This window comes from Berghia stephanieae, chromosome 3 (assembly GCF_034508935.2).
Source record: "Berghia stephanieae isolate SIO BIC M18660-M18661 chromosome 3, UCSD_Bste_1.3, whole genome shotgun sequence".
Lineage (NCBI taxonomy): Eukaryota > Metazoa > Mollusca > Gastropoda > Nudibranchia > Aeolidiidae > Berghia > Berghia stephanieae.
The window spans coordinates 50547470-50557916 of NC_088362.1; the positions used below are offsets into that span (position 1 = coordinate 50547470).

At 36.9% G+C, this 10447-nt stretch overlaps 2 protein-coding genes across 3 annotated transcripts in view; both read right to left on the minus strand.

The window, feature by feature from the left end:
- The window catches only part of LOC144967944 (uncharacterized), an 88905-nt gene extending 78710 nt beyond the window's left edge, over positions 1 to 10195 (minus strand). For both annotated transcript variants that reach the window (XM_078905744.1, XM_078905743.1), the window contains exon 1: positions 9880 to 10195. In XM_078905744.1, coding sequence (XP_078761870.1) covers positions 9880 to 10084 — 205 coding nt within the window. In that variant the 5' untranslated portion in view covers positions 10085 to 10195. The remainder of the gene's footprint in view (positions 1 to 9879) is intronic.
- LOC144967943 (uncharacterized) lies at positions 1169 to 4951 on the minus strand. The gene is made up of 3 exons (XM_078905742.1): positions 4571 to 4951; positions 3915 to 4030; positions 1169 to 3551 (listed from the first exon to the last, which is right to left on the minus strand). The coding sequence occupies exon 3, from the start codon at positions 3538 to 3540 to the stop codon at positions 3016 to 3018; it is 525 nt and encodes a 174-aa protein (XP_078761868.1). The 5' UTR covers positions 3541 to 3551; positions 3915 to 4030; positions 4571 to 4951; the 3' UTR covers positions 1169 to 3015.
- Positions 10196 to 10447: the final 252 nt, after the last annotated feature.

Sequence of the window (10447 nt, forward strand, 5' to 3'; positions counted from 1 at the left end):
AGAAAACGAATTTGCTTAGCCTCTATCTCTCTCTCTCTCTCTCTCTCTCTCTCTCTCTCTCTCTCTCTCTCTCTCTCTCTCTCTCAGTCTCTCTCTCTCTCACACACACACACACTATATATATATATATATATATATATATATAATATATATATATATATATATATATATATATATATATATATATATATATATATATATATTTATATATATACATATATATATATATATATATATATATATATATATATATATATATATATATATATATATATGTATCATCATCATCATTGCCTTTTTCACCCTGGGTCAGGGTATAGGCCACAGACAAACAGTTTCCATCCTTCTCTATCCTGAGCCAACTTTTTTTTTTCAAACAAACAAAAGATAAGACGAAATAATGATAAATGCATGTCACAACTTTAATGAGAAGAAGATGGGGGACGAGGGTGGGGCGGGGAGGGGGGACAAGGGGGCGGGGAGGGGGGACAAGATATATATATATATATATATCTTGTCCCCCCCTCCCCGCCCCACCCTCGTCCCCCATCTTCTTCTCATTAAAGTTGTGACATGCATTTATCATTATTTCGTCATATCTTTTGTTTGTTTGAGTATTGATAAACTCATTGATTTAATCTAACCAATTATAATATCATATTCTAGCATATTTACCGCCGTCTTTTGGTTTGTTTAAGATTAAATTGCATTTGCTTTATGTTTCTCTTTTTTTTTTTTCCTTCTATTTTTTTTTTCTTCATTTATTAGATTTTGTTTCTTTATATCGTCACGTCAAAAATATACATCATTAGGTAAGATTTGCTTTGTTTCTGTAGTTACATGATTACGAGCAGATAAAAGATGCCACCATGCAAAACCATCGGATGACATGCAACTTCGCCCCCCCCCCCCCCCCCCCCCTTCCATCCTTCATCTGAACGGCATTGTAGTCCGTTCCCTTAACGGAAAAATTGTGCAAATCGTGTAACCAGCATGAAATTTTCACACAAAGTGCAGAATTTTATGAGGATTTCGAAAATAGGTGGCTCCAAGTTGAAATATAGCTGGAACCACGAGTTATTGCCCTTTAAAGGTGACAAAATACATTTTTTCAACATTTTATTTTTTTTCTCAAAAAATTACGGTTTATAAATATTTTATAATGATGTGGTTATTTTGCTATTCCCTTGCGCACTTTGGACTCAGAAAATATTTTTCCATTTGAATTTTATTGAAATATATAAGAAAATACGAAATTCAATTGGGATTTTTCAGGAAATTAAAAAAAATATATATCTCCTTCCTGGAAACTGTTTAAATGGTTTAGAATCTGACATATATTTGAAATGCCATGCATTTCAAAAACATTTTTTAATCTTCACATCCTCTAAAATCAAGCAATATTAATTTGATTAAAAAAAACAAACAATAATAGACAATTCAACTGCCAAAGCAAGTACCCCTTCTCCTCCCGACACACACGTACAATCACTCTCAAACATAAGAGTACAATGTATCTCTATCATATAGCAAATAACACGTTTAAATTTATATATATATATTGTACAATACATATTTATTCAATGAAGAATTGAACCATTTAAAACATTTTTTTTCTGTGTACATATTTAACAGCAGCATTATTATAGATTTACATCCCTTTTTTAAAATTACATTGTTGAAAACATACAATTGAAAAACGTGTTTAAAGTCAATTATTGTCTCTAGAACATTGACCATTGCAGGCACATAACAGAGTACATGGAAGAGATGCCTTAACACAATTGCATCTTTTGGAGCATCCCTTTGATGAACAGTTACATTTAATCAGATTTTGTGAGGCATGTGTAAGGTCAGTCAAAGTGGACCACTTTGGCATCCCATCTTCTTTCCAACCAAAATCTGATTTGGAAGGAAGACTAGGGTCTTTAGCAAGAGAGCGTTTCCATACATAACCAGCTTGGTAAACTGCTCGATTTAAATGCTGTTTGAGAGCTTCACGAGTTGGCGGCATATTGTCTCGAAGGCGTGACTTTTTTGTAAAAAGTTCACGCCGGCATTCATTGACAGCAGATAAGTTGGTTGCTCTGTCAAACAACAAACAGACAAATCTCTGGATGATGTTGAAATACTTGTCTCTTTATAGAACTGGCAAATTCTTTTACTAGTTTCAGCTGTAATATCTTTTACCCTAGCATAGGAAATTGATAAACCCAGAGCAGACAGTTTATCAATAAGACCTTTCTTTCTGGTTTTGGCAAAAACCATGACTCCTAAATAAACGGGGATTGGGGTTTCCTTGGACAACTGTTTTCTAGTGCTACCTGAATTTTGCGGGCTTTTGTTGTTGTGGTTCAACATGATATACTGTGAAATTGTCATGGTATGTCGATTCTGATGACCTAAACTTAGCGAACACTGACCACTTCAAATGCCATTCACAATTTTCACTAATTTGTGTGGTACACTATTGACAATGCTATCATGATCTATATTGAGGGGTGATATGAATGTATGATTTCTTATTTCTGCTCTTATAATATCAACGGCTTTTTGTATTGCAAGATCATCATTTGAATCTAAATCGGAAATAGCTGCTTGTGAAATAATATTCCCCTCTTTGAAAGTAAGCAAGACTTCCCGCCCATCCCTGTATTCCATTAAAGAAGGAACTCTCGATAGTTAATTTTCTTTGAATCTAGTTTTATGTACATATACATCCGACAAATTTATGGCATTTAATTTTGACAAAAGTAAATTGTAGAGATCATTCAGCTTAAACACAACATTTGTGTCTGTGCGAGCTTGTTGTTGATCAATAAAATTGACAATATCCTGTTTGCATTCTGCAATGTGTGTTTTGTATTTGTTGTCTGAAGTATTTTTACATCTAAAATCGTCTGCTCTTCTGTGGAACAGTATAAGGCAAGGCTTATGATACTTTGCTTCCACCGCAATAAGATCACCCTCACCAAATACTCTAAGAATACTTGTATCTGAAAGAAGGACAGCTTCCTAGTAGACTTTTTGTGAAAGAGCAGGAGTCCGGACCTCAGTCAATTCCCCTTCACAACCCTTACAAAACAAGCAGTGTTTGCTTATATGTGATGTGTTTAATGTGCCTCTTGTATCAGGACTTGCAACTGCTTCACTATTACATTGATTTATCTTCTTTGCAAGCCTTTTGAGTTTTGATTTATGAAACCTGTGTCTGCAATTCTTATGGTTAAGTCCATCATTGTCTCTCAAAAAACTAGCAAGACATTTCACAGGTTGGTTAATATTGAATTTCAATGCTATTGGCAATCTACCTGAGTCATGAAAAAGTTTGATATCCTCAGAAATGGCAACATAAGTGTCTTCAATACAATTTAACTTGGTTGCTTTTTTAGGGTTTGTGAGAGGAGAATTTTCAATGGTTTCTTGACAAAACAGGCACTTCAACCAGTCAATTTCAGGGGAAGCTTGATCGAGTCTTGGAACTTTGTTCAGATTTTTACAGTCGACAATGGATGTCTGCCGCTTCTTTCCTCCTGCCATATTAGCGCATTCTAGGAAGGAAAGAAAAATAAATCAAAACCCCATGACATACTCAAGAGACAATATTTAAAGTTATTTCCTACAAAGTGTGAATTACGTAGTTTCTCAAGTTACAGAAAATGTTACCATCTTAAGGCGATATAGGGTAGCTTGAGAGATGACAGAATGAACAAGTTTGTGTGCTTGCGAGTGTGTGTGTGTGCGTGTGTATGCGTGTTAGTGTGTATTTGTGTGTGTGTTTGCGTGAGAAAGGTTAAACACATATTAGTTGACGGGGCTTGGATAGCTCAGTGGTAAGATTCTCTGCAAAACAACAATAAAACAACAACAACAACATCAACACACACACACAACGAACACATACTTCCAAATACCTGTTAGAATGGAACTTTAGTCCTTGCAATCTTGACCATTCAACAAATCAAACTAGCATTCCCATTTGACGAGGTCCCCAGGCATGATGCTTTTAAGGAAACAAAGGACTGTGAGGCTGGCAAGTAGAAATATAACAAACAAGTCAATACATTGTTTAAAAAAACCAAACCTGAACATGCAAAAGGTAAAGCAATGTGTGTGAATATTAGCGTGTATTGGTAGAATTGTGTGTGGAGATGTTCTTTTTTTGATCAACTGAGTTAATAATAAATTAGTTATGTTTTTTTTCTTTCTCGGTCAGCAGTAATGATAAACACCGTTATTTTATCATCAATCATCGACAGGCTAATCTATATCTAATTGAATCTAAAAGGGTCTAAATTTAGTACTGACATAGCACATGTAACTTATATTATACTAAGATAGAAAAATATGTTCAGATCCAAGCATGGGCCATAATCTTACTCTATCTTTTGCATCCTGGGGGCTTATGATATGACTGTGACTCAGCTTTGATCTGACCCAATTCTTTTTTCACAACTCAATTCTTTTGTCATACATTGCGCAATACTTATCGCACTAGCATGCGCATAAAGTAAAATAACATCACGATGATATAAGACATTTATAAAAGATGAAAAAGATTGTTCCTTACCTTTTCAATGAATATCGATTGCACAAAATAAAATTGTAGTTTGTTGACATCGTTCAAAAGACAAAACTCATTCTCTCAGTTATTTTTTAGACAACACATGATGCCATTGTCGGTAGATGGAGCTGTCGTTATCTCGAAGGGAGAGGCGGTGACAGATGACAAAACCGCATTTCGATTTAGCATTATTGTACTGTACACAATGGTTGAAAGAAACCTCTTTAACTGCTTTAAATATTTTTTTTAGTCTCTTGTTGTTGTTTTTTTCGTTTACAGGCGCTAAGACATCCTAGTACATACTTAGTAAAGGATAGGTCGACCTAATGACTCATAGTTTTGTTGCACGGGCAAAAAAGGACAATTTTTATTGGGGTTTTTTTCTGCGGTCAGAAGAATAAAAAAAAAATGTTTTAAAATAATTAAAAGCTATATTTTGGTAAATAATAATGGAAAACATTAAAACAAAAATATCTCCACGATCAAAAACACATCAAGATGTTCTTAATGGGTGAGAATGTTTTTTTTTTAATACTTTTGTCATCGAGCGCCAAAACGTCACAAAGTGCGCGTTTTCACTAGACTTTACGACGAATTTTAAGGTCTTTTCAATAAAAATGGTATTTGGAGCCACCTATTTTTCGAATCTTCATAATTTTCTGCACCAATTTGTATACTTAGTTTGCTGGTTACAAAAAGTGCACAAAACGCACGGAACTTGCCGCTAAGAAAACGGACTATTGTAGTCTTGTGATATAATAACAATCGTCTTCGGACTGACATGTCTCCGATTAGTCGCTCACTGGGCGGCGTAAAGTTGAGACATTGGAAAAAAAAAGTCTCTTTTCTGACATTCTCTCATTACACTGAGATGTAACATAGTACATGTACTTTGTAAAGGACTTTAAGTATATTTAGAGGATATTCTGCTATATAAAAGCTTGAGTCTCCCTCCTATCCTCCCCCCCCCCCCCCCTTCCACCACCCTTCTTTTCTCACTCTCTTGTTCTATTTACTCATTTTGTATCCTTTATTTTTATCCCTTCAATGTGGTCTTTTAGGTCTTCCTATGTTTCATCTCCACCGATCAGCCACCTTTCCATTCCAAAGCACCCACGACTCCATCACACCACACCTATCTTCACAGATGGCCTTACTTTGACCTACTTATCTTACACTTTGTCTCCCATCGCCTCCTCTGATGCTGATTAACTCGATACAAACAGTTTATTATACACGGGGAATGCTTCCACTATCAAATAAACTGGCTAATAAACAATTGAAAGAGAAGGAAGGTGGATTTCTCAACAGCAACATTCTCTCGTTGATCTAAAGCATGGGAGAGTCTTGTTTCGCGACGCTGTGGGGAGCACCAAGAGCCGTATGCTGACAAAACGCCTTTATTTTACATTTTGGCCAGAATTCTTTTAGTTCAAACATCAATGAATCAAAATGGCCAGCAACGTAAGCATTTAAAAACGTGACCATTTATATCCACGTGCTCAAAACGCTTTACTGGGGGTCATTAGACGAGCCATGACGCCTATTGAAAGGCGATATTACATTTTTTTTTTCCCGACAGAGACGACGCTGTTAACATCCAGATACCCATTTTACACTTGGTACGATGGGAGAATGTGAACCTCTTCCAAGGACTCAACTACGCGCCGCTCAAACCTAGTACCATCCAATCCGAAGGCGAGTGTCATACCACGAGACCACATAGCCACACAACAATAGATTTATGCAACAATGAGATAATCAACGAGAAAGTCAAAAGTTTCTATTTCAAGATTTTTGAGGGTGCTTAAGTTGTGTCAGGGCGAAAAATTGCTCCTTTCTTTTCTTTAAATGGCTGTACTCTTACGTACATAATGAAATATAACGCCTAAAGACAATAGAAGAAATAAAGATAATGCCCAAAGAGCACCTTGTATTTTATATATATTCCCACAACTTATAACACATTCTTTAACCTTAGACATCAGGAAGTGTCAGATTTAAGAGCTTTCGACGGTTTATAATTCATCGATACTTGAAGCAAAAGAATTCAAGACAATTTTTATTTTAATATATAAAAGTCGTTTTGTAAATGCACGGTAGATTGGAGCAGGTAGATTGGAGCACCCACTAAAAGTCATTAATTCTTTCCAGACGCGTTCCGTTTATTGCACTTCGAGAGTCTAGCCGCCGAAGCGATTATCACCCTTTAGGAAAGGTATTTTCTTTGGATGGTTCGGTAAACATGGTTCTGTACTTGTTTCTGAGGCGTTTACAGCAAACCGTAAGAAAGGCACTTCATGCGTTTCTACAAGGTTTATTAATTCATATCAAGTACTAATGTCAAGATTTATTTATATCATAATCGTCATCATCATCATCATCATCATCATCATCATCATCATCGTCGTCGTCGTCATCATCATCGTCATCATTATCATCACCACCACCACCACCACCATCATCATCATCATCATCATCATCATCATCATCACCATCACCATCATCATCATCATCATCATCATCATCATCATCATCATCATCATCATCATCATCATCATCATCATCATCACCATCAACACCCCCACCACCAGCACCAGTTCACCCCACTCCACCACCACCACCACAACAACAATAATAATAACAGTAATAATAATAATAGTAATAATAATAATAATAATAATAACAGTAATAATAATAATAGTAATAATAATAATAATAATAATAATAATAATAATAATAATAATAATAATAAAGATGAGAATGATGATAATAATAATGATGATAATGATGATGATGATGACGATGATGATGATGGTCATCATCATCATGGTCACCATCATCATCATCATCGTTTATTTGTGGCTACTCCGCTTATGAAATACTCATTTACACTTAGAGTCAAGTACAGGACTACTACTAGCGACAAATTGACTCTGCATAATATATTCGTATGTTTTAAATGTCTTTTGCAGGCCGCTACGTACTGTTTAACAACCTATAACATGACTTCAACGTCAGAAGAAGTGACCCCAAAGCACTGGATCTGCGTGAATGAAGGATCGTTCTGACACAGCTCTGATCTCAGATTATTTCTAGCACCAGCACGGCAAAATCAACAAATTTGATGGTTGAAGTTTCGTCAGTCTTTGTTTTCTACAACCCTTTTGCCAGCTAGAAAGATGATTAGTTCTTACCAGATTCTTTCTCAAAAGGTGAACTGTAAACAATGTTAGTTTGATATTTGCATTATTTCAATATTGTTGTTGTTATGCTAAGACACCCTTTGTGTGCATTTATCAAAACCAGAATTGTCATCAATCGTGTTTCTATAAATTTCATTGCATTATGTCACCTCGTAAGACACGAGAGATTATGCAAGACAATTTATCAGGGCACAGTAGAAGGCTGCCGAAAAAGAGGAAGACAGAGGAAAGTGTGGCAGGATAACATTAAAGATTGGACAGGATTGACGTGGAACAATCTAATGAGGAAGGCCCAAGACCGTGATGAGTGGCGTCGAATCGTGAAGTTTACATCCCGAGAGTCCCCCCCCCCCCCCCCCCCCCCCCCCCCCCCCCCCCCGACGACCAACCGGTCATGGGATAGAGTGAGTGAGTTAGTTGCATTATGCCGTCTGTCAGTTCATTGATTAGTAGTGATTTGGAATGCATCTCGCTGTGCTTTTTTGTATCTTTTCCATTGTGTTGATGATAAGGACATGTTGCCAGAATGGAGGCGAGTGCTTTGCCAAGAACTGCACTCCGTCGGACGGCTGCTGGCAAAAGACGAAGAGACAAACCCAGAGAAACCTGGATATGATCCATGGATAAGGAACTCAAAGAGGCTGGCCCAACCCGGCCGACACACAGATAAGGAAGTCCCAATAGCTCGATAAGGATTAATTGAGTAAGCATATTGTAGTATGTGGATTCAAGTAATGGTCTAACAGTCAACGTGTATAACTGAGTCGACATTAGGTAACCTTTCAAATTTATTACGATGAAGGCAATTGTTTACCTTAGATGCGATTTGTGAGATATGGTGGCTCCATTTCATGTTCTCTGTTAAGTGAATCTCAAGATACTTAGCAGCTAACTTTTAGCTATGAATGTGGTAATCAAATTCAATAGATTTTGTTCTTGTTTGTTCCTGTGAGTACATTTGGTGACGTGGAATACCATCATCCACTCAGTTTCACATGCTTCCAGTTGTGTTAGCTCTCTGCGAACGTGTCTATAAAGTGCATAATACTCGAGCAGCTAGTTACATGTTGTTGGGGAGGTCGTTGATAAATGTAAAGAAAAAGGAGAGGTCCAAGTACGGAAACTTGGGGAACACCAAATGTCCCACTTCTTCTACTAAAACTTATTATGTTCTACCAAAAAAAAAGTCATCGATTCATTATATTCAGGGACACCTTATTCCTACAGTGTATAGTTTATGAAGCAGACTTCTGTGTGATACCTTATCAAATGCCCTTGCAAAGTCCTGAAGTATGAGCCCAGTTTGGCATTCTCTGTCGGGGTCAACTATCTCTCCAATCATTGAGACAAGTTGGGTCTCGCAGGATCACTTTTTTTTCTAAAGCCATGCCTTGCCTCATTAAGTGTGATGTCCGTTTCATTCTGCTAGTTTAGTGTTACAAATATGCTCTCGTAGTTTGTAAGATCTACAGCTGAGGAAAATAGGCGATAGTTTGACGCTAAAGTTCTGTCGCCTTTCTTAAAAATAGTTTATATATGCATACTTCCAGATTGTTGAAATCTGTCCGGTGGCTAGAGATATTTGGAATGTATTTGTCTTTAATGGTGCTGAGACGGTCTAAAAGTGTGGCAAACTCTTGGTCTATCCGACTGTTTGTATTTCAGTTTGTTAGGATGTTTGTTTTTTGTTGTTGCGCCACGTTATTATATTGGATCATCCGGGACAATAAACAAGTCAACAACTATTTTGAATTTGTTGTTTCTTGAGTTGCTGAAAGAATGGCGGTTTCAATTTCGAAAATAAAATGTCAGAGAAAAATTCCAATTTGATGGGAGTTGGTAGCTTTGATGTAGCCTTTGCAGTGAGCCACCTCTTGACCCGGACAAGGCCTCTAGCTGCATAAATACACATGTCTGGTGATTAGAAATCATTTGGCCTATTGACCAAACATGCATGCGCAAAGAGAGAGAGAGAGAGAGAGAGAGAGAGAGAGAGAGAGAGAGAGAGAGAGAGAGAGAGAGAGAGAGAGAGAGAGAGAGAGAGAAAATACATACACGTGCACTTACTCATGCAGATAAATACACGAATAATATAGCATAACAGCATACCTGCCATTGTGTGACGTCCAGCGTCATAACCATCACTCGTGCCATCCCTCTCTCTTGAACCAGAAATCGATGCATGTCTTCTTAGAGTTTCTTCCCTTGTTTCCGGCGCCGACGATCGTCTGGATAATCCACGAGATAATCCACTAGAATTCAAGCATAATATCACAAACGACACCAAACTGAAAGCCCACGTATATCCGGCCATATTGCTGTTATAATATAAACAGATATATAAACTCCTCGTTATATGAGGGTGTCATGAACTGTTGTCAAACTACAAAAATGTTATCACCCAAATTTCTGTCTTCATTTTTGAATGGTGTGATGCAGGGACGGCTGGTAATAATGGGCAGGGTGGGCAAATACCAGCCTGTTTTTTCAAGTTATATGCTGTATTATCAGGTCAGAAATAATCTAATTTAAATTAGATAATTTCAAAAGTTACTACTTAAACTTGATACTTCGTACTGAAATCAATTTGTGTGTATTTTTGATAGATTGCGAATCACCATGCATCATGTAATGCATAAACCAGGATACGCTCCTGTTCTTTTTTATCACCCCCCCC